Below are 27,673 nucleotides of genomic sequence, written 5' to 3'. Positions count from 1 at the left end.
TGCAGCTCATGGGAGATACGTGCACACGGGGCTGCCTCTTCTGTTCGGTGAAAACGTCGAGGAAGCCTCCACCCCTGGACCCCAATGAGCCGCTGAACACGGCAAAGGCCATTGCAGCTTGGGACCTAGACTATGTGGTACTCACCTCAGTTGACAGAGATGGTAAAGAGGGATACCTATGAAATTAACATACTTGGGTCTATCAAATGGCTTGTATAGTTTCAGTTGTGTGTATTGAAGAGCTATGATGCACGAACATTTTTTGGGGGTAATGTCTACCAGTAAAGGTTGCAATTTATGCTGTATTGTACAGTGAATGAGGTTGCCTTGATTCTCTGCATTTCAAAGTTAGTTTGTTTTTAACATTAATAGAGGACAAGGTACCAGACTTGGTGTAATGGTTAGAGCGTCCACTCTGAGTCTGGGATGGCCGCGGTTTGAACCCGATCCTGGCCGAGTCGTACCAAAGACTTTAAAAACAGTATGTGCTGCTCCTCGCTTGACGCTCAGCATTTAAAAAGGATAGAGCATGGACAAATGGCCACAGGTTGGCGACCATTGTGCAGGCATGATGGGCCTAATGCCTCCTCCTGCATTGAATTTCCTTGTAAGGGAACTCGTATACAACCTTGAGCATTCAGTGAATCGGCAAAGCTTTCATTGACTTGTGAATACAATTTTCATTCCAAGAGTGAATTGCAATGGCTCCACCTTACTCTCACTCTCACTGTTGGAAAGTTGGGAATTTTCAATGTGGGATAGCTTATGTAAAGCTCTACTGTTTACTTGGTTTGTGACAACTTTTGGCTTGTCCTACAGATTTGGTTGATGGAGGGGCTGAGCACATTGCAAAGACCATCAGAATCCTGAAGGACATGTAAGTAGATATTCTCAGGGTTTTCCCTGAATTCACTTTAACATATCAAGCTCTATACACATTCAGGATTGGCTAAGATGGCAATCGTGATATGCGTGGCAAATTTAATAGCTTTGCAACAACAATGAGAAATTACTCGCTGGAGGTCATGCTCTCCCTGTGAAGTGATGGGAGAGCAGCTACCTCTAGTGAATGACTGGAGAACATTCTTACTGTAATCGTGATATTTGCCACTTTACATTTTGACTGTCGGTGATTTGATTTGTTCGTTTGATGGTGCAAAATGCATGATCTTGCTTGTAAAAAGCCAATTTTCTCAACTGTTTATGGGTATTACATCTCCTTTTGTCCCCTTTTACACTGCTGTACATGGTGCTTGCATCATTTCATTTAGCTTAAGGACAATCTTTGGGCTTGGATAAGATTAAAAAGAAAAAAAATTCTGGGGAAAACACCCCTGAAGTCTGCATCTGATTAGTGGTATGTACAAAGAAAGATTGGACAGGGCACTATTTATAATGTTTTAATTACTGACAAAATGAAAGTTACCAAAGGCATTGTGGGTTCAAAAAATTTCTGTTAATGAATGTTCCAAGCATCGAGCACTGTACTGCTGCAGTCTCTCACCCATCAATGTGTACCTCCTAGGAAGGCTGAACTTCTGGTGGAATGCTTAGCACCAGACTTCCGAGGTTCCCTTTCTTCTGTGGAGACTGTGGTGAACTCAGGACTTGACGTTTTCGCTCATAATGTCGAGACTGTTCGGGCACTGCAAAGGTCTGTACTTTGTACCACATATTTGGACTCTGAATTTTCTTCATTAGCATGATTTAGCATTGGAGAGGGGGGGGGGCAGGGGGGGAGTGGGACATAAGATGAAACTGTGTAAATTTCATTTTGGAGTCAAAGGTTAGATTCATGCACATTGTCAACTACCCTCGGTGATCATAAGAGCAATGACTATATATATATATATATATATATATATATATATATATATATATATATATATATATATATATATATATATATATATATGTTCTTCTTTCGGCTGCTCCCAGTAGGGGTTGCCACAGCGAATCGTCCGTTATGATCCGCATACTGATTTGGCACAGGTTTTACGCCGGATGCCGTTCCTGACACAACCCTGGTCGCCTCTTGCGACACAAGGATAAGGATTGGGTTTCGCCATGATTCTGGGCTGCCCTACACCCTCTCATAGTGAGGCGCAGCACAGAGCTCCCATCCTCAAGCGATCCTCCAACCCAAGTAGCCGGATTACAGGCGCACGCCACTACGCCCGGTTATATATATATATATATATATATATATATATATATATATATATATATATATATATATATATATATATATATATTTATATTTATATTTATATTTATATTTATATTTATATTTATATTTATATTTATATTTATATTTATATTTATATTTATATTTATATTTATATATATATATTTATATTTATATTTATATTTATATATATATATATATATATATCGTGTTACGGATCTGGAAACCATTTGCATTCAACATACAGATGTCCCAAAAGTCAGTTAAGTATGTGTGTAGTAAGATCCCCTTCCTTTTGTCTAGTGGGAGAAACAAAGGCGTGCATTGCGATTTCTTTTTAGTTAGGTTATTAAATCTTTACATCCAACAAACCCTCCAACAAGCCATCTAACAACCATGCCATCTGCATGACCACTCGGCCCATCACGATCCACCACCAGCCAGCTGCATTCTCGCACCCTGACGTGCCAAGGCAAGATCTCGTGGTTCCGGTTTCTCGGCTCCCACGAACGTTGTAACTCTTTCACGACAACCTTTGCAACATTGATACTGTTACTCGTCAAGTATGAACCCGCGTAGAAGAGTGGCTGGGTTTTCCTGGCAGGGGCCAAGGCCCCGCCCCGGAAAGGTATGCCGTGGGACCTTGTCCAATCAAAGGCGGACAGCGAGGTGTGTTCACCAAGGCCCCTCCCCGCTGAAGGAGGTACATAAATTCCCGAGCACTCTCTGAGGCAGGGGTCTTTTTGGGGTCTTGTAGAGTTTTTGGGGGGGTCTTTTCGGACAGTTTTGGAGGGTTTTTGCTATCACAAAAGGGGTTTTTGCTGTTACGAAGTTCGTCGAGGTGGCGAACGTGTCTCTGCTGGCCCTCTACAAGGAAGGAAAGAGCAACCCCGACCCCCTCTCCGTGGACCCCGCTACTCACCACCTGAGCTCCGCCACAAACCTCAAGTCCCACACGTGTGACTAGGGACCAAACCAACGACCATTGTCAGGTGCCACAGCACAGAGTACCCCCTTTCTCCGACGGCCAGGTACCCAACCAAACTCTGACCCCAGCTTGTCTCTCTCCTCAGCTGTGAGGGTCCAATAAAGAAATCTGGGCTTCTTTTCATTTGTGTGTACGTGTGAATGCATGTGGGCCCGTCTTTAAGTAGAACTGAATAAGTGTTTTTGGAACATTGTAAATAATGCTTGCATATTCGTGTTAATTCTTGCCTTTGTCTTTTACTGTAAATAAAACTTGTTAGAAATGTCCCCAGTTCGTTTCTGTCCTTTCTTGAATTGGTCCAGCATGGTTCGGATCTGAGTTTTTAGGTGGGGTTTTATCCCCGGTAATCGGACAATTGTAGCCGGGATGTCCTGGCCAGGCCCGCTCGACTGCATCCGAGCCGGAAAGGTAGGTGGCAGAGTGGTAGTCAGTAGGTGTAATTTTACCGCTGCCTGTAGAGTGAATCCGGTTCGGCCAGGCGTTCCGAGGGCATGTATCCCCAGTAGCCGAGACCGCGTGGTTACTTAGCTACATTGTATCTAGACAAAATAACCCTATGCCACGCGGTTGAAGTATTAGCGACCACGGTCGGTTAAATGACCCGCCGGCTCGCGGAGTGATCCGAGTGACACCCGACAATTCCGGGGAGTTTGGTGGGAGACGACGCAAGCTTTCCCCACCTTGTGGTCGTTCTCGCCACAGACCCCAGGCCCACAACAATATATATATATTGTTGTGGTTACCAGATTCGCAAACCACCATTCAGGTCCCTTAGGTGAGGTATCTCGGTAAGTGCATGTGTAGTTAGGCCCAAACCCGTTGTCTAGTGGGAATACATGTCATTTATGCGAGCTGCGACTCTTCAGGATAGCCGTTTTTCTTTTACTATCTTTATTTTGGACCAATCGCCACCATCACAACCACAACATCAACCACCGACCACAACCACCGCTTCACCACAACCGCCACGACCTTTACCGTCACAACTCGCCACCATCGCATCACCGTCATCTCGCGCCACTCATGGGCACCGATGCTGGACTCGTGTAGGGCGCACGTTGAACAGCGTGTACAAAATCACGGATTTTCTGCTTCAAAAACGGATCGAAAACGACACACGCCCACTTTTTGCCGTCCAATCGGTGAGCGAAGGGCGGGTGGCCCCGCCCCCAGGGCGATCGATATATGCAAATTTGTGGATCAAAAAGCCTTCACGCCCACTTTTTGTCGGGCCAATGGGGAGCGAGGTGAAAGGTAAAAGGGGAGGGGTCAAAGGCGAAGTTACGGGGGGATAAAAGGACGGTGTTCGTCAGTCAAAGGAGTCGTAAAAGTCGGAACGAGGAAGAAGGGAGTCGCAAAGGAGTCAGAAGAGAGTCAGCAGAACGGGAACGAGAAAGAGTCAGCAGAACGGAGGCGAAGGAGTCGGAACGAGGCGAAGGAGTCGGAACAGAGAGTCAAGACTTCGCGGGCGGTGGAGCTGCTCGTCGTGTGCGTTGAAGTCGGAACGGAGGGGACGAGCTGTGGAGAGGCGGCGACACCGGACGAGGGGGTGCTCGCGTCGTGCAAGGAGCTGCGCGCCCGAGGGAGGCCGACAGCGCGACCTGGCCGAGGTGGAGACGCTCGTCGCATATAATAAAGATCCTCTATACCCCGAGCATCAGCAACCCCCTCCTGTTTCCCCCCGCGCTGAGATAGTGCGACCAAGGGGGCCCCGTTCCCACCCCCAGCCAGGCACTGTCCACGAGGCCCGCGGGTTGCGGGGCCATCGCCGCTCCGCGTCTCATCACCAGACGGGTAGGCCCGACCAGGTCTCGGCCCCAGGCCTACCTCATTCTTGGGGGATTTCTTTTCCTTGGTTTTGGGTATGTGTTGTCGGCGCCGTCTGTGAAGTAGAATTGTATAAGTGTTGCCGTGTGCTCGGTAGTCGGTATTAGCTCTGCACTGTTTTCACTTTTATGTTTGCTTTTTGTGTAAATGGAAGTGTTTTCTTTTTTTTGTGTGCATTTGGTGGAATTGTATTTGTGTGCTTTCCGTTCGTCGCGAATAAATGTGCTTTATTGTTGAACTGTTTCCCGCTTCGCTTCGTCTTTTTCCCCATTGAACCCCCATCTTGCTTCACGTAAAGGGTTGGTAGTGGGCTGAATACGCCCGATAATTAATCGAACCGTCGAGGTCGACGATAACACCGCTCGGTTATTCTGATAGTACGGAACGGGTCGCTTAAGTGGCCCGTGTCCGAAGTCGACCTGCGGCGAGGTGCGATCGCCCGGTCTACCCTCCGCGTGGGTACTTAGGTAGTTCGAATTTGGCGAGCAACCCTATCCCACGCGGGGGCTGATTGGCTCGATCGCGGTGAGACCGAAAGGTCCACCCGTGACTGGTTCCCGGCGTTAGTCCGAGAGGGTCACGACTGGATTGTCCGTCCGGTGGGCGACGTGCCGCGATTCGAGTTACGTGGCCGTCGCACGCCGGCGGGCGTGAAGACCGCAACACTGGTGTCAGGAGTGGGATACAAACTCATCGCCCTCCTCGCGGCACTGGTATCGGAGAACAGGAAAACGGGCTCTCCTGTCTCCAGCGAAATTCACGGGAATCGGTCCAGGGGTGAGAGAAGCGACCCCCGATTCCCTCCAAATTACGAGCGAGCAAATTAACCCTTCACGAGAAGCAAGATGGCGTCTCAAGGCGAGCGGGAGCCGGGGGTATTAGAAATGTATATGTGTAATAATGTAGAGTCCATGGTCCAGGATGGAATCCCCGTGCAGGAAATGTTGATTGTGCAGGAACACGGACTCGCCCAACTAAACCCAGAACCTGAAATGGGTGCGGCAGCGGCCGCAGTGTATGACACCTCCCCCCCCCTCTCCACCAAAACCCTTGCTGAAACGGCTCAGCTGAGTGCACCCGACGTGGCCCAGCTATGCGCCATGCTGGCGGCAATGACAAATGAAATAAAAACGAAATGAAAGGCATGAACGAAAAGATGGATGCGAATACACAAAAAATGGATGAAAAGATGGATACAAATACAAATGAAGTGAAAACGACGATGGATGCGAATACACAGAACATGAAGGAAGAAATGAAAGAACTACGGGGTGAGACGCAGAACATGGGCCGAAGCCTGCAGGCGGGCATGAAGGCCGTGAGCAGGGAACTTAAAATGGCGACTCCACGTGTCGGAACAAACGAGCTGGAAGGGGTGCAACGGCTGACAGGCCCGCGGTGGAGGCGGGTGAAAAAATAATTCGTGGAACGTGTTGGGCGAGGGTCGTGACGATGACCGAAAGGGAAAAATTAAATGGGGAGACCAAAACGTGTGAGACGAGACACGAGGTGACGACAACGGAAATAATAGTTGAGACAAGGGAGGTAAAGGGTGAAGAGTTGGCAGTGACGGTAGCCGGGAAGGGAACCATAGAGGAGAGACTACACGAGGAAGACGGGGTAAGTGACGCACACACACACACAGAGGTAGTGGAGGACAATGGGGGTGAGCTGGCGGACTGGGTAGAGACCCAGTGCGAGCACCTGGATGGCCTCCTCCAGGAACGAGGGGAGGGAGAATGCCCCCTTGAGGTGAGTCACGACCAGGTGAGTTCGGTCGTGCTTTGCGAGGTTGAGGGGACGAGTGCTGTGGACAGGTGCACTGAGAGCTTGGGGGGTGTAGAGGCCCCGGAGACCCTTGTGGGGACACGAATCCCCAGTGTAGTTGTCCCTGTGTGTGTGGTGCAAGGCGTGAGTGCGTCCCCGTGTGTGGAAGCGACCCCGTGTGTGAGTGGTGTGGTGGCGATGGTGCCGGAGTGTGTGCTTCCCAGCGCACCGTGTGTGAGTGAGGCCGTGTGTGTGAGTGAAACGGCCAGTATGAGTGAGGCACCACGTGTGAGTGGTGTGGTGGCGATGGTGCCGGAGTGTGTGCTTCCCAGCGCACCGTGTGTGAGTGAGGCCGTGTGTGTGAGTGAAACGGCCAGTATGAGTGAGGCACCACGTGTAAGTGGTGTGGTGGCGATGGTGCCGGAGTACGTGCTTCCCAGCACGCCGTGTGTGGATGAGGCACGGAGTATGAGTGAGGAACCGCGGGTGAGTGCCCCCGCGTGTGTGGATGAGGCACCGCGGTTAAGTGCCCCCGCGTGTATGAGTGAGGGACGTTGTGTGGAAGAGACCGCGTGTATGAGTGAGGTACCGCGGGTGAGTTCCCCCGCGTGTATGAGTGAGGCACGGTGTGTGGATGAGGCACAGCGGTTGAGTGCCCTCGCGTGTGTGGGTGAGGCACCGCGGGTGAGTGCCCCCGCGCGAGTGAATGGAGCACCACGTGTGAGTAGTATGGTTTGTGTGAGTAGTGAGGCACGCGTGAGTGAACGGCCGTGTGCAAGGTCGCTGTGTGCCAGGGAGACCGTGTGTGTGAGAGAGCGGTATGTGAGGGAGATGTCGGTTGGCATGCGGGAGCACGCAGCCGCGTCTCCCCGTGTGAATGTGATGGTGTGGACTGTGTGCGTCGTAACACGCAGGTGTGCGTGGGTTGAATGGAGACGACGACGGCGACAGAGGAGAGAAAGCCGAGTAGCGGCTGTGGTTGTTTCGAGGACCGTGCCGGGTTCACCCAGCAGTGAGCACGCGGTTCGTGCTGTGCAACGCACGAGACCGCCACGTGCTCGCTTGCGAGAGTGAAGTCCCGGTCCGGAAACGCACGCGGTGGATTTGCCGATCCCGCGGACGGACAAAGTTAGGCAGGTAAATGGATTTGGACCGGACGGGTTCTCCACGCGATCGTGTGTGTTAAGCTCCAACGGGCAAAGCACATGTGTTCGCGTGGGGAACCCCTCGAGACGTGTGGCTTGTGTTTTTTTATGCGCACGGTGACGTCATGGCTGCACGTGGGGTTGGAATCCGGCAGGAGGGGTATCTCTGCCGGATGGTCCCGTCCAAGGAGGGACGAGGAACACGTGCAGCTGCATGACGTCACGGGCAGTTGCAAGGTGCAAAGAGCGCGAGTTGCCGCGCAGGTGCTGCGCATGGAAAAAAAAAAAAAAGAAAAAGCAAGCCTCACTTTCGGGTGTACAGGATTCCTGGGAAAGGGGTGGAAGACCCCCTTATCCTGGGCACAGGATGGAAACTAGTTAGGGGGAAGGGTTAGCTTAGTTAGACCGACTCCATGGGGCAGGGGTAAGTCCTCATGGAGTCCGTGGAATGGATTAGTTAGAGGGATTGTAGCCAGATTTAGGTTGGGAAATAAAATGATTTATTTGGAGACATGGACAGACTTATGAATGTGTAGAGGGGACGTAGCTTAGCTACGTAGGTTAAATGGAACGTGCTATAGTTTAAGGGACGACGTGGGAGCACGAGTTAGTTAGGGGGTGCAGATAGAAGGATGGCAGAGTTCAGTGGTGTGTGTGTTGAAGAGTTGGTGAGTTGTGAGGCATGTGCTTGGTGAGTGAGTGAGGCCAGCGGGTCTGTGTGCATGGAGCAATTGGGGAATGCATGGTGCGATGAGTGATTGGGGGGAGGAGTGACTCCCGCCCAAGGGACCCCGGGGTCAGAGTAAAGTGAGTTAGCTGGGTTAGTCAAATTGAAAAATGGAAGTCGTTTTGTTGTTGGTGGGAAAGTAGGCTCGAGACCCATTTGGAGGGGTGCAGGAGCCCTGTTGACAGGCTTGGGAGCGTGGCTGCGAAAGGTGAGTATCGCTGAGTGGGTACCCCGGGCACCAGGCTAGTCGGCCGCGGTAGGCCATCGGCCCATGGGGGCCGGGATAGAGTAGTGGGCACGGGTGCGCCTGCTTGGTGCGGGGGCCCGGGGCGCCATTAGCCGCGTGGGCAGTGTTGTGGGCACGGGTGACCCTCGGAAAGGGGCCCGGGAGGCCGGCCTGCCACGTGTGCGTTTCAGGGGAGGTGCCATGGGGGCACTCCCGGTGTTAGGGAGCTGGTAGGCTCGGAGGCAGTGTAGTGCCCGGGGTGCCATAGCGGGAGATTCGGCAGAGGGTCGTGCCTGCCAAAGGGAGCCACGTGTCCCAGCCAGGAGACCGTGTGAGGGCACGGAGAGAAAATTGGGGGGCGAGGCCCGAAATTGTGAGGACACCAACACAGGCGACGGGAATCTGGGTTGTTAGAACCAATAGTTTAAGCGAGAGGCGCTTGTTGAAAGCCCCGGGGTAGTTTAACTGTTAAATGGTTAGGGTAGATTAGGAGATGTACCCCTCCGCACCATCCATCCCCTCGCTCTCGTTGTGGGCCGCTGGACCCACTTTGGTTATAGATCGCCGAACTCTGGGGAGGCCATTCTGAGGCTTCGTTGGGCCTCGACACAGGACGCTAGCTCTCCCTTATTCCCCTCCGGGAAGGGAACGTAGGGGTTGGGAGTAGGCTAGGTGACAGGATAGGTTAGCCGAACAAGGACGATAAAGGGGGTTAGGGGACGATTTATAGAGGGGAAGTAAACATAAAAGTAAAAATAAATAAATAAATAAATAAATAAGTTGGGGCTAAATTGGGGTTTGGACAAATTAAGGGAGTGGGTATGTACAGTGACAGGCAAAGGCGATAGGTGGGAGGGAGACAGGTAGGTAGGTCCAAGCCCGCCTTCCAAGTGGCCAGCACCACCGCACTCCCTCCACCAACCTCCACTGAACGGCAAGAGCTGGCCAACTTCATCGGCTGGCCGTGTTTTGCTTCAAGGCGGAGGCCGGCCAACTTCATCGGCAGCTGTTGTTTTGCTGCAAGGCCTGTGCCATCGGCTGGCCGTGTTTGCTTCAAGGCCTGTGCCGGCCAGTTCATCTGCTGGCTGTTTTTTCTTCAAGGCCTGTGCCGGCCAGTTCATCTGCCGGCTGTGTTTGCCTGCAGCGGCCTTCTTCTGCGGGCTGTGTTTGCCTGCTGCCTTTGCCATGCCATGCCCACTGCCCCTGTTCACCAGCCCCCGTTCAATTTTTGCTTTGCCGCCCCCCCCCTGTTCGTTTCCATGTGCGCCAGGATCTGAAAGCAACAGTTTGCAAGCTGCAAGAACTGCCCTGTTGGCAGCTACAACACGGGCCTGCAGTGGCGGCCCGTGCACCGTGTTTGTGTCCATGCATCCATTCGTTGTGCTCATTGCGTGTGCCACTTGAGCTGGCACGGAGACTGCGTTTGTGCAGCCCATGCACCGTTGTGGTTCACTGCATTCAGTTCAAACCGCTCATGCATCCATTCGTTGTGCTCATTGCGTGTGCCACTTGAGCTGGCACGGAGACTGCGTTGTGCAGCCCATGCACCGTTGTGGTTCACTGCGTTCAGTTCGAAAGGGAAGGCCTTGGACTGCGTGTGAGCAGCCAGCCACGTTCCCTGTCACCTGCATTGTTTGAGCCAGAGACTGCATGCGGGCAGCCTGGCTCCCTGCTAACTGCTTTCTTTTTGCAGAGTCAATGATCCTGGGCCATGGTTTAGTGTAAAATTTGTAAGTTAAGGTAAGATGTACTGTAAATATGAGTGCGCCCCCGGCATGTATGTCTTAGCGCCGGCAATTTTATTTAAGTCGTCCGTATGAGTGAGTTTGTTTAGGTAGTTACGCAGCCCTCAGGTTATTTATTTTGGGGACACGAATACCATGAATGTCGCACTCAGGGATCCGTAGGTAAAGTGTACTAGGGGAAAACTACACATGATGGCACACGAAAATTTGACGACTCGGGACGAGTCTGTAAAAAGGGAAGGGGTAGTGTTGTGGTTACCAGATTCGCAAACCACCATTCAGGTCCCTTAGGTGAGGTATCTCGGTAAGTGCATGTGTAGTTAGGCCCAAACCCGTTGTCTAGTGGGAATACATGTCATTTATGCGAGCTGCGACTCTTCAGGATAGCCGTTTTTCTTTTACTATCTTTATTTTGGACCAATCGCCACCATCACAACCACAACATCAACCACCGACCACAACCACCGCTTCACCACAACCGCCACGACCTTTACCGTCACAACTCGCCACCATCGCATCACCGTCATCTCGCGCCACTCATGGGCACCGATGCTGGACTCGTGTAGGGCGCACGTTGAACAGCGTGTACAAAATCACGGATTTTCTGCTTCAAAAACGGATCGAAAACGACACACGCCCACTTTTTGCCGTCCAATCGGTGAGCGAGGGGCGGGTGGCCCCGCCCCAGGGCGATCGATATATGGAAGTTTGTGGAGCAAAACGCCTTCACGCCCACTTTTTGTCGGGCCAATGGGGAGCGAGGTGAAAGGTCAAAGGGAGGGGGTCAAAGGCGAAGTTACGGGGGGGATAAAAGGACGGTGTTCGTCAGTCAAAGGAGTCGTAAAAGTCGGAACGAGGAAGAAAGGAGTCGCAAAGGAGTCAGAAGAGAGTCAGCAGAACGGGAACGAGAAAGAGTCAGCAGAACGGAGGCGAAGGAGTCGGAACGAGGCGAAGGAGTCGGAACAGAGAGTCAAGACTTCGCGGGCGGTGGAGCTGCTCGTCGTGTGCGTTGAAGTCGGAACGGAGGGGACGAGCTGTGGAGAGGCGGCGACACCGGACGAGGGGGTGCTCGCGTCGTGCAAGGAGCTGCGCGCCCGAGGGAGGCCGACAGCGCGACCTGGCCGAGGTGGAGACGCTCGTCGCATATAATAAAGATCCTCTATACCCCGAGCATCAGCAACCCCCTCCTGTTTCCCCCCGCGCTGAGATAGTGCGACCAAGGGGGCCCCGTTCCCACCCCCAGCCAGGCACTGTCCACGAGGCCCGCGGGTTGCGGGGCCATCGCCGCTCCGCGTCTCATCACCAGACGGGTAGGCCCGACCAGGTCTCGGCCCCAGGCCTACCTCATTCTTGGGGGATTTCTTTTCCTTGGTTTTGGGTATGTGTTGTCGGCGCCGTCTGTGAAGTAGAATTGTATATGTGTTGCCGTGTGCTCGGTAGTCGGTATTAGCTCTGCACTGTTTTCACTTTTATGTTTGCTTTTTGTGTAAATGGAAGTGTTTTCTTTTTTTTGTGTGCATTTGGTGGAATTGTATTTGTGTGCTTTCCGTTCGTCGCGAATAAATGTGCTTTATTGTTGAACTGTTTCCCGCTTCGCTTCGTCTTTTTCCCCATTGAACCCCCATCTTGCTTCACGTAAAGGGTTGGTAGTGGGCTGAGTACGCCCGATAATTAATCGAACCGTCGAGGTCGACGATAACACCGCTCGGTTATTCTGATAGTACGGAACGGGTCGCTTAAGTGGCCCGTGTCCGAAGTCGACCTGCGGCGAGGTGCGATCGCCCGGTCTACCCTCCGCGTGGGTACTTAGGTAGTTCGAATTTGGCGAGCAACCCTATCCCACGCGGGGGCTGATTGGCTCGATCGCGGTGAGACCGAAAGGTCCACCCGTGACTGGTTCCCGGCGTTAGTCCGAGAGGGTCACGACTGGATTGTCCGTCCGGTGGGCGACGTGCCGCGATTCGAGTTACGTGGCCGTCGCACGCCGGCGGGCGTGAAGACCGCAACAATATATATATATATATATATATATATATATATATATATATTGTTGCAGGCCGGAGGTCCGGTGGCGAGAGCGACCACTAGGTGGGGGAAGTTTACGTCGTCTCCCACCAAACTCCCCGGAATTGTAGGCCGTCGCTCACAGATAATTCCGTGAGGCAGCGGGTCGCTTAACCGACCGTGGACGCCAACACCTCCACCGCGTAGCGTAGGGTGTTTTTGTCTCGAACCAATTTACCTAATTAACCACGTGGTGTCATCTACTGGGGAACCACGCCCTCGGTACGCCTTGCCCGATCCGGATCACTCTACCAACTACCAACCACCTTTCCGGATCAGATGCAGCCGAGCGGAACTACCAAGGACGTACCGGCTGGAATGAACAGAATATCGGGGATAAAGACCCGGCTAACCTCAGACCCGAACCATGCTGGACCAATGAAGGAAAAGACAGAAACGAACTGGAAACATTTCTCCAATAATTTATTTACAAACACTTACAAAAGAAAGACACAGAGCAGACTTTCGCGGGAATACAACAGGCAAGATTTACAATGATCAACGAAAAACACTTATGCAGTTCTACTTAAAGATGGCGCCACACACTCAGACGAAAAGGAACCCAGACGTTTGCAAAGGACCTTTTGCAGCCAGTGAGGGAGGTGAGCTGAGATCGCAGTTCTCTCGGGTACCTGAACGTTGGAGGGAAGGGATGCTCCGTGGTGCGGCACCTGCCAATGGTCGTGCGGCTCGGTCCACGGCCGCTCGCGTGGAGACCGTGTCTGCGAAAGAGCCCAGGTCGAGTAGAGCGGAGTCCGAGGCAGGGATCAGGGTTTCCAGCTCACTCCCAAGACGACTCACTTTCCAACTCACCAGACGACTCACTTTCGAACTTACTCGCTCTCCCTCTCCGCATTCCAGCTCACCCTCTCAGCACGAATGCTCCGACTCTCTCAGCCCCCCCTCCCAACGCCCCTCAACCGACTCTCTCAGCCCCCCAACGCTCCTCAACCGACCAACTGTCTCAGCATACTTCGTAATTTATAGATCTCCCTCAGCGGGGAGGGGCCTTGGTGAAGCTGACGTCACTGTCTGCCTTGATTGGACGGGGCTTCCATGGGTCCGCCCTTTCTGGGCGAGGTTTCGGCCATACCGGGAAGCCCGCCCACTCCACACGTGCGAACTTGCCGAAAAGGAACTACTGCAAGAAGATTTTGCCTCGAACAGCGAGTCGCCAGTTGGGCGAGTAGGCGAACAAGCGTTTGTTCAGCCCATGCGAGAGGAAGGTACTGTGGTTCATAATGGAGGGGATATAAAGATTTATTAATCTAACTAAAAAAACATCACAACGCACCCCTTTGATTTCCCACAAAACACAAGGAGGGGTTCTATCGACATATATACTTTACGGAATAACTGACGTCGGGACAACTGTATCTTTGTATTCATATGGTTCATAGAACCGTAACAATATAATGTATACACACACACACACACGAGATCTGACAATAAACTTCCAGGACTGGTTTTTTTTTCTTGATAGGTGGCAGCACTGGCTTGGGTATCATAATTGGACATGCGTTCTAATCTTCCTGTCAGTACTGTGTTAGCTGTTATCTCAACTGGTTGTGTTTTGTAGCCCTACTGGAGTTTTGTTAAAATTATAAGTGTTGCAGTCATGTTCTGAAGATGAACGAGAAGTTTTTGGTAAAACTAAATGAAAGTGGCATGGACATTTTTGACAAGTTGAAGCTGGTGTACGGGAAGACACAATGTCAAGATCACGTCTGTGTGTGGGCCAAGAGGTTTGCGGAAGGGAGAATGGACGTGAATGATTATGTGCGGGTAGGACGCCCATCGATTGCCAAAGCGGACAAAAATATTGAAAGGGAGAGAATGTTGGTCCGACGTGTGATAGTCAGATTGATTGTGGACCAGTTGAACTTGAGCAGAGAGGTTAATTTTAACCGAAAAACTCAACATGAGAAAGGTGTGCATCAAGATGGTGCCAAAGAACCTGAGCAACAAACATAAAAGAAGGGATGTTCCAGGTTTGTTCTGACCTGCCAGAACGCATTAAGTCAGAAGATTGCGATCTTTTTAACAAAATCGCAACAGGAGACAAAACCTGGGTCTCTCGGTGTACCACGACGAGTTTGTTCCTCCAGGATAAACAGTGAACCAAGCATTTTACCATTAACTTTTGGAAAGTTTGAGAAAATAAAACGTGTTTTGCACGTCAGACCAGAGCTCATGCCAAACAAGTGGATTCTCCATCACGACAATGCTCTTGCACACATGACCCTCTTTGTAAAGCAATTCTTGGCAGCAAAACAAATCCCTGTGATAGAACATCCTCCCGACTCTCCGGACTTTATTGGTGCCATGTGATATATTTTTATCTTTTTTTTTTTTTCTTCTTCTTGTTTTCAAGACCGAAAACTCCAATGAAATGAATGTGCTTTGCATCAGTAGAAGAGACCCAGAGGGCCATGACCAATGAACTAAATGGCCTTTTAGACCACTACTTCCAAGAGTGCTTTGAAGCATGGCAGCAACGTTGGAAAATGTGTATAGACTCCCAGGGTCTTTAGATGTATAGATGTATTGACTTTGAAGGCGACCACTAAACATTATTAGTGTGTTTACAATAAAATTTTCTATTGCTTTAATCCTGGAAACTTATTGTCAGACCTCATATTCCTATATATACAGTCATGCGCCACTTAACGACATTCCAGGCAACGACGGATCACATATACGACAGATCTGCCAGCTCTGGAAATTTTTTTTTTTTTTTTAAATGTAACTGAAAAATTCCTATCGCCGAGTGATGGAGCCTCGTATAAAAATAGCACATACAATTATGTACACTGTACAGTACATAATACCTCATAATGATAAACAACGACAGTGTGGCCCTGTTATAATGCGATCATTGAGGTCCATAAAATGTCATCACGAAACAAACAGGATCGTGCTTGTACTGTACTGAATTGGGAGATGCTTAGCAGGCAGACACGAAGCGGAGGAACAGTCGAGCCGGGCTGTGTTGCACGAGTGCGAGCGCGGGCGTACTGTGCCTGCGGCTCTCCTTTATTCCGTACGCGGTACACTCACGAGCCGGCCGACTCCAGCATTACTACGACGCCTCAGACGGCGTGCACACCTCATATCCCTTGCCGAACCCCCACGGCCACTCCTCCACCATCACACCCATCATGCATCATCATCATGCCCCTCCCCGTGGGCATGGCTACACCACACTCCTCCCTCCTAAAAGTATGATTATTAAATGATCAGTATTATAAGAAGCATAGACAACACGAAGAACCTCGGTATAATAATCATGCAAATAAAATGAAAACGGCGAAGTATAACAGCACATCACATCATATAATGCGTGAAAGCGAGCTACTGGAGAAGCACAGCAGCACGACGCAGCAAATCCGCCCCCAGGCAGACCTGAAACAGATAAACCTTTCGAGGCCGGACCCCCGCTGTCTGGAACCCGCGTCGCCACCGCCAGACCCAACCGACCTTGGTGGGGGCGCTGAACAGCACCCTTGGCTGGAAGCAACAAACACTCCCCAACCCTCACGCACCATAATCAGTTGAGATTCCACCGCATGGCCAAAACGGCCTTGAGCGCAGCCAGAGAGCCACGCACCAGGCGCCAGGCACGTCTGACCTCGCTGAAAGCAGAGGTGGGGGTAACGCCGACCAACGCACGAGTCCCGGCTCCGAGTCGATCTCCGAGACCCACACGGCAGTTAGACGGTAGTAATTCCATTTAAACCACACTTCAACCATAAGCTCGTTATAAATCAATAGGAATAACATTCGAACCATTGCGAATTCATTTTTCCGTACAGCGCGCTTTTTTGATAAAATCCCAGTACAAGACAAAGCAATTACCTGCGGCCCGGGACAGTGGACGGCTAACTCAACCTTTCCATTTGCCACCACCGCCCCTGAAGCCCCTACATCACATTGATCATAATCCAATTCCCATTTAATGATCTCCGCCACATCCACTTTTACACGAGAACTGCTGGCATTTATTTCAACAACGTTAAACTGCATCAATAGAGCAAGGAAAAACACATATGCCATGAACAACAACCCACAACCCGCATCACGAGTCCGCTCCTTGGTTGTCGACTTGATGCTGCGACTCGCGACTCCCTTTAACGCCACGGGCGCACCGCCACCTGTTGAAGCTGCCTGAACCACACCGATGCGCATTGCCTCCCGAACCTTGCCACAGCGCGGGAACTCATCGCGAACGAAGCGCGGGAACTCATCGCGAGAGCTGATATGGCTCTCGCCGCTCCTGGAGCGCACATCATCGCCGCAGGCAGCAACGAACGGTGGCTCCCGCTGCATCGACGCGGCCCCCGCCGCCAGCGCCTCGCCCTCGGTATTCGACGAAGGTCTCGAAGAGAGCACTGGCACATCTGGAGGCACGAACCGGAACCCGTTCCGACCCAAACGGGTCCGGCTCGCCGAGCCCGGCTCCTGCTCCGGCTCGCCGGCATCATCATGCCCTGGCTGCAGGCTGATCTCCAGGTCACTGGGGCCCTGCTGCGGTGCCCCTTCGCTCCCGGTGCGATCGTGCTGCGGTGCCCCTTCGCTCCCGGTGCGACTGTGCTGCGGTGCCCCTTCGCTCCCGGTGCGACCGTGCTGCGGTGCGCGCTCTCGTCCCGCACCGCTAGGCGTGCGAGCACCCTGCGGCACTTGAGCCATCGCGCGGACTTGCGCGGTCACCGGTGTCTGCTCGACAGATGAAACAGTCGCGATCGCCGAGTCGAATGTGATGTCGGTCAATGGCTGCTCGCAGACAATGTCAATGGCTGCTCGCAGACCAGAAATAAAATGATCTCTGAACCGTGCCGGATGCTCCTCTGCCGTGAATTTGCACGGCACAGCCGAATGCGATGCGCGGCCAGCACGAGTGGACTCAATTCGACACCCGATCCGTGCCTCGCTCACTTCCCCCTCCCCTGCCACTGATCTTGCCATTTCCGGATCAATTGCAAGCAGGTTTCGACGCGGGACGGAAGGATCGCCTCGCACACCGCCATCTATGAACGCAACAATGGGCGATGACCCTCGGCCCACACACCGTAGACGACCTCGAGAGCCCAGACCGCCGTCCGAGTGATTGCATTGCCACGCTCGCCCACGACCCGCGCCGCAGACCGTGCGCATGGCCGTGCGTGCCTGGCCCATTGCGATGACCCCTAGACCATCTGCTGTGTCCCGACCATCGAGACCTCGGATATTCTCCAGAGCTTGCGCGACGTCCAACGCCGCGTTCGAGCCGAAACGCGTATCCTCGACAAAACGAACAAGAAAATGAACCAAATGAACGAACGTTGCCCACTCGACGTGGCCGAAGTAGATTCCGACGAAGGCGGGCACGCGTACGTTTGCCATGCACCGACCCTTTGCCATGTTCGCGCCGGCGAGACCTTTGGCTCCGTAGGCTGGAACCGCACGGGTCATTTGCCGCCCTTACACACGCCGATTCGAAGATCCTCGTCGCCAACTGTACTGTACTGAATTGGGAGATGCTTAGCAGGCAGACACGAAGCGGAGGAACAGTCGAGCCGGGCTGTGTTGCACGAGTGCGAGCGCGGGCGTACTGTGCCCGCGGCTCTCCTTTATTCCGTACGCGGTACACTCACGAGCCGGCCGACTCCAGCATTACTACGACGCCTCAGACGGCGTGCACACCTCATATCCCTTGCCGAACCCCCACGGCCACTCCTCCACCATCACACCCATCATGCATCATCATCATGCCCCTCCCCGTGGGCATGGCTACACCACAGTGCTAAATCGGGATTCAAGGAAATCGGCTTTCAAACTGAACCAATGTTTGCACGTTTACCTTCGAGCAAGTAAATTACCTTTGAATTGAAGAATTCCGCGAATAAATTGTTGTTCTTCGTCGACATGAAAACACAAATTTATTTTTAGTGCAGCTTTTTATGTTATTAAAACAATCGCACTGTTCCGAATATATATATATATATATATATATATATATATATATATATATATATATATATATATATATATATATATATATATATATATATATATATATATATATATATATATATATATATATCACAATTGACAGGTGCTCGTTTCTTCATTTGTAAATTATAACATCGATGCAATGATTACGTATATATAAAATCCAAACGCTAATTATTCACCTTTCTATAATCGATGCGAGAGGAGATTGTAAGCTGCTGCTAACAACACCGATGGCCGTCATGAACAGCACAAAGGTAAAACTAATGTCTTCCGTCTCTCTTGGATGTGTGTTACAATTGCCGTCAGTATTCAGTACAGTAACATGCTGTACAGTTTTGTATCCGAGGAGCAATAGGCTACACCATATAGCCTCGGTGTGGAGGTTTGTGTCAGTACGATGTTCGAAAACGAAAACAAAAAAAAAAATGATGTTCGCACAACGACGACATCTGTTAACGATGCCTTTCTCAGAACATAACCCCGTCGTTAAGTGGCGCATGACTGTATATCTATATATATATATATAGTTACGACTGTGGAAATTCGCAATACACCATAAAGGGTTCTTAGATCAGTTATGACGCTAAGTTCATGTGTAGTTAGTCCACACCTGTTGTTTAGTGGGAATATGTGTGATTCATCCGGGTTGCCACGCTTTGTTAGCCATTTTTCTTTCTCTATCTTTATTTTGGATCCAACAACCTCAAACCAACCAACGACAACGGCAAAAAGAAACCTGCGCTTGTGCGTGGGTTTGCACACCCCTTTGCGGTGCCAAGGCTGGCACGGGAAGGGGGGCAGGACAGCTCCCTCCCCATTGGTGGAGGCCCGGCGTGAGGCGGTCAGAGTGGGGGCACACGCCCCTTCGAGGCGCCTTCTGGAAACGCCTCGAAGGGAGGTGGAGCCACGAAAGGGGCGGAGCCCCGCGCGGCGAAGGGCGGAGCCCCGCCTTACAAAAGGCAAACGGACGCGAGGCTCAGCCCTCTGATCGTGGCTCATGTTGGCTGTAGCTCTCTCTGAAAAAGGTTCGATCTCTCTCCAAAAAGGCTCGGTCTCGCTCTCCAAAGCTCTCCCTTCCTCCTCTCTCGTTCCCGTGCTCGTGGCCCGGCGCGGCCTGTTGGTGGAGATGCGGACGGGAGGCGCCGCAGTGCGGCCTGTGGTGGACCTGCGCGTCCGGACGAGGGGTGCCGGAGAGGGTTCGCCGGCCGCGTGGGAGGCCGGAACCAGGCGCGACCGCGCTGACGGTAGTAGGAGAGGAGGACTCAACGGTCCATGAGGGAAGTCACTTCTTTTCTTTTCTTTTCGGGCTTTTGTATGTGTGTTTGTGGCGCCAGTCCGACAAGTAAAACCTGTATTAGTAACTGTGCTGTAAATAATTGCCCTTTTATTCGGTCGTAGTGCTTTCCTTTGTTCCTATTTGCCTGCTTACGTGTGTGAAATAAAGTGCTCGCTTGTTGAACTGTCCCCCCGTTTCGCTTCGTCCTTTCCTTTGTTGAATCTCCATCTTGCATCACGTAAGGGATTGATAGTGGGTTTAAAACACCTGGTAACCAATCTGAACCGTCAAGGTCGACGATAACTCCGCTCGGTTATCCCTGTAGCACGGAACGAGCCGCTTAAGCGGTTCGTGTCTGGAGTCGACCTGTGGCATGGTACAACCCCTCGGTAGGTTACCCGTGCGAGTACTTAGGTATATCGACTTTTGGCGATTCACCCTATTTCACGCGGGTAGAATGCGGACTGGGTTGTGGTGAGGTTAAACCCCCACCCGTGACTGGCTCCTTGGCGATAGTTCCAAGAGGGTCACGACTGAATTGTCCGTTCCGGTGGGCGACGCGTCGCGATTGGAGTTACATGGCCGATCGCACGCCGGGCGGGTGAAATTCGTAACAAAATATATATATATATATATATATATATATATATATATATATATATGCTATGTTATAAGCCCAAGCATTGTTCGAGTTCTTTTTAAAAGAAAATGATGCCTAAAAAGAGTGCAAAATTTGATAAAACACAAGAAACACCCAACTTTTAGCCCCTCTTGTTAAAATTAACCTTTTTATTATTAAAAAAAAAAAAAACACAAACGGAGGTTGGGGTGGGGGGTTGATATATGGCAGTGAAACGTGGGCACTGTGGAACGAGGATGTAAAAATAATGGAAGGAACAGAGATGAGAATGATACGGTGGATGAATGGATTGTCTCTGAAAGAAAGAATGCCGTTCTTAGAAATCAGGAAGGGATTCAAAACACAAGTTGGGAAAAGCCCAGGTCCTGATGGTATCTTGGCAAAATTGCTTTGGGAATTTTGACTGGAGTTTAGCCCACCTCTTTGCAAGATCAACAACTGTACCTTTCCAGTAGAAACAATTGATTGTGGTACCCATTCCCAAAACCACAGCACCTCAAATTAACAAATTGAGGCCCGTCTTGCTCACAAACTATTTTGCCAAACTCGCAGAGTTGTTTGTGTATAGATGGCTGTTATCAGACATTCGACCTAACATCGATCCACAACAGTTCGGAAACTGTGAAAGTGTCTCACCTGCTCACTACTTAGTAGATCTCTTGAACTATCTTCAAATGCAAGTAGACAAACCAAGAACGGTGTCGACTTTTGTATTCACAGATTTTTCTAAGGCCTTTGACCTTGTCGATCGCAACATTGCCATCAGAAGGCTGCATGAACTTGGAGAAAGACCACATTTGATCCCTTGAATGTGTAGCTTTTTGTCTGAGCAAAGCCAACAGGTGCGTTCCAAAGGTCAGTTGTCTGGAACACACCCCCGTAGCAGGGGACCCAAAAGGGATTCAATTAAGACCTCTGATCTTCCTAGCACTTATTTATGATGCACTTGACCAAGCCCTCGTCCCTCGAAGGAAATACATAGACGACTTGACCACTCCAGAGAGTCGCTGCATCACATCACCCAGTGTCATCCCGGACATGGTGGAATCTATATAGGAATGGTGCCAGCAGTCAAATATGTGACTGAATCCAGTGAAGTGCCAACTCATGAGTGTCTGATTTGCATGCAATCCACCTGCCCAAGGTCCAGTGGAAATCGATGGTATGCAGCTCCAGTACTGCGATAGCATCAAACTTCTTGGCGTAATAATCCAGAAGGATCTCCAATGGAATGAACATGTCCAGTACATTGCAACCAAAGCTTCACGCAAGATGTATGGTCTTCACTTCCTGAATTGCTTTGGTGTCTTGAAGGATGACCTGATAATGGTGTGCAAGTGGTACATGAGACCACTTCTTGAGTATGTTCACCAGTAAGGCATTTCGCTCTGACTATGCACCAGTCAAATACTCTTGAACAAATTCAAAAACGTGCTTTGAGGATAATTCTCCAAGACCAGTACGAATCGTATGACAATGCTCTTCAGGTGCTTACCCTACAGACTGAGTTATCGACACGTTGAACTATGTTCTAAATTTGCGAAGTCGGTTTGTGAGAGATTCCCACAATGGCTGCCACCAAAGCAGTCTGAGTAACAGCAACGATGCCATAGTGACTGGTACAGGGAACTCAGATGCAGAAGTTCAGTGCCTTATCTTGTCAGACTTCTGAATAACTCATGAGAATTATTTTTATGCATTCCCATTGCTATGTATGATAAGAATTGTATTGAATATCGTTTCAATTCATTTTTTGTAACTCATATTTTATTGTAAATATTGTCACAGGGATGGCCGGCCCAGGTTAACCCCCACCCCCCCTCCCCCCCGACCAAAATTGTGGTGACGGGCGGTTATCACCGACAGCGCCAGGACGGCCACGCCGTTCCTTATTAATCGGAGGCGGACATGCTAACCCACAGAGATTTTAACACGTGCTCAAAGGGGAATGAAACGGATGCCCGGGGCGGGGGGGGGGGAACAGGGGGGTGTTATCCTCGAACCCCACTACGAATACACGAATCCAGTTTCTTAAAATGAACACATTTAATGAACATAAGCAAATATTTACAAAGGACAATAATTCAGGAGGAAATGATAAAAAAGTAAATAAATCCTCCAGTCGAGGCGCCTCTCACACAGACTCAAATACAGACAGAGAACACAAAATAAAAATAAATACCCTTCCTTTGAACTATTCTTGTACTTAGCTTGGCCCAGAGCTGGTCTTTTTGGAACTTGGAATCGAGGCATTTCCACCAGCATGTGCATACGCGTGCAAATGGCGCTGTCACTTCTCTTGTAGCAGGACAAACGTGCGCCATGCACTCCGCGAGCGGCACTCATCACTAAGGTTCAGAGCTCCAGTGCAGCTGCTTATGACATACACGAGGCTCGGGATCCGTTTCTCATGACTCAACCAAGAGCCAAAGGCCAGCGTCTTGCTTCAACACAAATTCAATGGTTATGTCGTCGTCCTCGGTGTGCGCTCACCCTCCACTCTCGCTTCTCCAAACCATGTACCTCGTGCCTCCATTTTGATCACGGCTCTCCAAAAATGCACAAGCCCTGAACTCCCACCTCTGATTCTCTTCTGAATCAACTCTGCCTCGTGCGTTCCTCACACCGACCTCGTGCGTAAGTTCTGTCAATCTCTCGTCCTATTTAGTAGGCCTCCTATAATGCACAACCAACCTTCCTCTTTGATCACGCCTATATCTTCCTCCGCCTCCGGGGCGTGGCCTGCTCCCACGAAACCTGGGAAGGCAGGGCCTCCGCCTGCTCGGCACGCCGGCTTGCTCCTCCTCCATGGTTTTGGTTATAAAGACATAGGGAAGAGTCACAGAGGGGTGATTACATACTGGGGAACTTATTCTTACTCCTTCGGCTAATTAACAAGACACCACCCCCTCGTGTGGTGACACGCAACACTTAAGCTCACAGGTTCCCTACTTAAATACAACAAAATGCCTTCTACACGTCCACGGACCAAGCAACTCGACACAATGCTATATTCCCTATTAAATTCTTCCATCTACCCCCACAACTATAACAATATTTTTGCAATTCGGCTGGTGACCGCAATAAAAATATCAAGAAAACCGATTAAATCAATCAATCAAAATCAATACCAGTGAAGAATTAGAGAAGACTTGGTTGGCATGGTCATGTGCACTGAAGATCGGAAGGTGAAGCTGTAATAGGCCATGGGCCGAGCCTCCATTTTGTTTTCTACCTGTTTACCTGATCGATGTCGCGTATCTACCTGTTTCTGTGATATGTTGTTTAAAAATATTGCAGAACTAATAGCTGAAACTCGTCAAGCACAAAATATGCACATTATTTTTTTTTCAAAATATGGAAAAAAACATCCGAAAATGTGACAACGTATTAAATAAATATTGTCCAATCACAACACGTTTGACTTGCGCTACGAGCACTGATGCGAACACAACCAATCGCATGCTTCGTTGCAGACCTGACTGTCACGAGTGACATACATGTCCTCGGATGTTAGTGCAGCTGAGGATTCTGAAGGAGGATTTTCAGGGTCGTGCTGCATGTATGTCATGAAAAGGCACAGTAGAGTTATTCTCTTTTGTGAGAAAAGTGCTCAGAAGTTTCAAGAATGTGCTGCCAAGTGGTAAGAAGTAACATGAAGTCCTGAAATCAAGGTCGCAGCACAAACAGTCAATAATGATGAACACGTAGAAGCTGAAGGACCGAGTAGGAGGGGTTTCCATTAATTTCATGAATTATCGACTGAATCCTTCTAATCGTGCTTTAGGTACCAAACCACTCCATACACAGCCAAACTTGTTCATGACGTGCACTGTGCATGACGAAATAATCGCTAGCTATAAGTTGAAGTTTACTTCGCTTGCACGGCATTGCAATGCGTTGTAGAGGAGAACATGCATGTTCCATCTAATGCTCGAGTCATGTTCCAGGATTGTGTCCAATAGCCAAGGAGACTGCTGAGGCAGCACCACCGCTCTGCACAGAGTATGGTCCCAATGGATGAATATTGAATTGAAGTAGGCACTGGACCTCGTGATGGTTGTTGGTGTTGAAGATACAAAATATATGTAAAGTTAAATTATGTTCCCAGGAATTACCAGGCCGCTGTACACTCAAGGTCTGGAACAGTTCCCACAAATCCATAGTCCAAAGGGCCATGGATGGAAAGTATTTGAATCATGAATTGGACATCAACTGGAGTGATCTGCCTCCTGCTCCAAGCAGTTTGCTCGATTTAACATACTGCTTATGCAAGAGAGCCTGGTGTTGGCTTCGCAGTTAAGATGGCTGGCTTGGGACCTTAGGGTCCTGAGTTCAAGCCCCTGTCGACAGTTGAATTAACACCAGATGGGATTGACTCAGCCTGTTATCCTTCCGAGGGTAGGAAAATGAGTACCAGTGCACTGGGGAAATAACCATTCGGGGGAAACTTGCGTCGAATTGTCGACTCATCCAGGACTGTACTCCTTGCCAATGAAACTGCCTCGGCAACCCTATGTGTATTATGGCACGAAAGGAATGGTATTATTATTTTTTATTACTTCATGCAAGAAAACTAGCTGTGAGAAGAAAGGATGATGTTCTTGTCACCATCATGGTGTTCCTTTACTGATCTTTGCAAGTGCATTGACTGCAGAAACTCCACTGCAATGAGTCAAATTTCGATGAGGAAGACTCGGGTGATGAGTAGATTAAGTAAGTGAAAAAGTGAAGTGGCAAATTGCTATTGAATATGTGTACATATGTGGGGTTAAGACACATGCTGTAATGTATTCATTTATTTCCTTTCATTTAAATAATTGCTACATGCACTGTATTGCAAGAACTCAATGTTGTTACATGTCTTCCATATTGTTAATGTGAATGCATGTACATTTTTTTTTCTGCGAATACATCTGAAGAAAATCTCTGTGATAGTAAGTTTGCTGAATGCAATCAGTGTATTTAGTTTGTGTAGACTATCCATATCCATTTCGTAACTACATTTTTTCTAAAGTGTAAACTGTAAAGGAATGAATGACTAGCATAACCGGCGCTCTGCGCGACATGTTGGGGTGGGTGTGTTTGAGAAAGGAACTGATGCAGAGTATCAGTAGTAATTTTACTTTAATGCAGTAAGTGGAATACGATTTCACTGTTTCAGAACCATTTTATTTACTTTTTTTTGTACCATGCACCGCATATGGTCTTTGAGATAATGGAAGCCGAATATCACGTTACTCGAGCGCAGAACAAAGTCGAAGATAGCGCGACACGAAACCACAAACTCGGAAATAATATATAAGATGATAATTAACTTTTTCACTGTTGAACATAAAAAGATTTGTCGACCGTTAAAAGTAGATTGTAGACCTTAAAAAAAAATTTGAAGACAAAAGTCATTTGCAAAGTTGGCCAGATCTGATTTGACGATATCACAACACATGTTTGTAAGTATGCAGCAGCACTGCTGCAGCGATACCAGGAAATTCATGATGATGTAGCATTTCATGTAGACAGCCCATGTCAACATTTGGAAGCAAATTTAAGATGCTTCGAATTTCAGTTTAGTCCAAAAATGAATTATTTCATTGATGGTTTGATAATATTAGAGAATGTAAGAATTCAAATGGCCATCTTCACTCGTGTCAAAACTACACACTTGTAAGCTTGGTCATCATTGGAATGACATGGCTAAATAAATTAATCTCAAATATTTACATTGTCAGTTTTATTTATTTATTCTTTTCTTTTTATAATTATAGTGTGTATGTGTCACGTGGAACCTCTATCAATCTCCTTATCCATTAAAAAGTCTGCAGACACAAAATTCCCAGAGTAATACACAGCTATACACCAATGAACACAAGGTGGTGCTATCTTTTGAAATACTTTTTTTCTAATTCGCATAACTAATGTGCAACTTTTTGCACTGACTAGTTATGAATTCTTTCTCAGTAATTTTTTCACTACATTTGGGCAAAATTGCAGGTAGATAATAGAGGTGGGTCACAGAATTTTTTTTAAAAGGCCCACAGTCTATAACAAATGCATTAAAGGTCAAAGTATGAAAAGGAGAATGTACTAAAAAGTCATGGATTGAAAATGACAAAGGTATGTAATGTTTGGGTTCACACAAAACTGATGCAATGGATCCGTATGAAAGAATACTATAAATGGTCATAAAACGTTTGTTGTCATCGAGGTGAGGTTGGGAGTGGGGGGGAGGAAAATTGTAAAAGAGACAAGTTAGGAAAAGAAGGGAGAGAGGAATGGAGAGAAGAGGGAAGAATGAGATACAACCAGAGAGAAAACAAGATACTAATGAGAGCAAACAGGGATAGGTTCCAAATGGCCAATTAAATAGAGGAAGGTGTCATTCTCTCCCAAAGTTGTTTCCTCCAACTGGTACGTTGTATGGTTTTTAACTTTTGCAAATAAATATGATGTTACCATTCTACCAATATTTTGCTGTCTTAGGACACAGGAAAATATCAAACCTCTTGTACTGTTGACCCAACATGGTTTTGATAAATAATTGCAATATATATATATATATATATATATATATATATATATATATATATATATATTTATATATATATATATATATATATATATATATATATATATATATATATATATATATATATATATATATATATATATATATATATATATATTGCAATTATTTATCAAAACCATGTTGGGTCAACAGTACAAGATATATATATATATATATATATATATATATATATATATATATATATATATATATATATATATATATATATATATATATATATATATATAGATATCTTCTTCTCTTCTTCTTCTTCTTTCGGCCATTCTTTCGGCCATAAATATGATGTTACCATTCTACCAATATTTTGCTGTCTTAGGACACAGGAAAATATCAAACCTCTTGTACTGTTGACCCAACATGGTTTTGATAAATAATTGCAATATATATATATATATATATATATATATATATATATATATATATATATATATATATATATATATATATATATATATATATATATATATATATATATATATATATATATATATATATATATA

General features: G+C 48.5%; 1 protein-coding gene across 4 annotated transcripts in view; it reads left to right on the top strand.

Annotated features, from left to right (window-relative positions):
* LIAS (lipoic acid synthetase) overlaps positions 1-27,673 on the top strand; it is a 37,828-nt gene that overhangs the window by 5,660 nt on the left and 4,495 nt on the right. For 3 of the 4 annotated variants that reach the window (XM_085863721.1, XM_085863723.1, XM_085863720.1), the window contains exons 5-7: positions 6-162; positions 820-877; positions 1,526-1,654. In XM_085863721.1, coding sequence (XP_085719847.1) covers positions 6-162; positions 820-877; positions 1,526-1,654 — 344 coding nt within the window. The remainder of the gene's footprint in view (positions 1-5; positions 163-819; positions 878-1,525; positions 1,655-27,673) is intronic. The other variant, XM_085863722.1, reaches the window with a different exon arrangement.

This window comes from Eptatretus burgeri, chromosome 18 (assembly GCF_056783735.1).
Source record: "Eptatretus burgeri isolate ZD-2024b chromosome 18, Ebu_testis_v1, whole genome shotgun sequence".
Taxonomy (NCBI): Eukaryota; Metazoa; Chordata; class Myxini; order Myxiniformes; family Myxinidae; genus Eptatretus; species Eptatretus burgeri.
The sequence above is the reverse complement of the archived record's forward strand: the minus strand, read 5'-3'. Positions and strand labels throughout refer to the sequence as shown.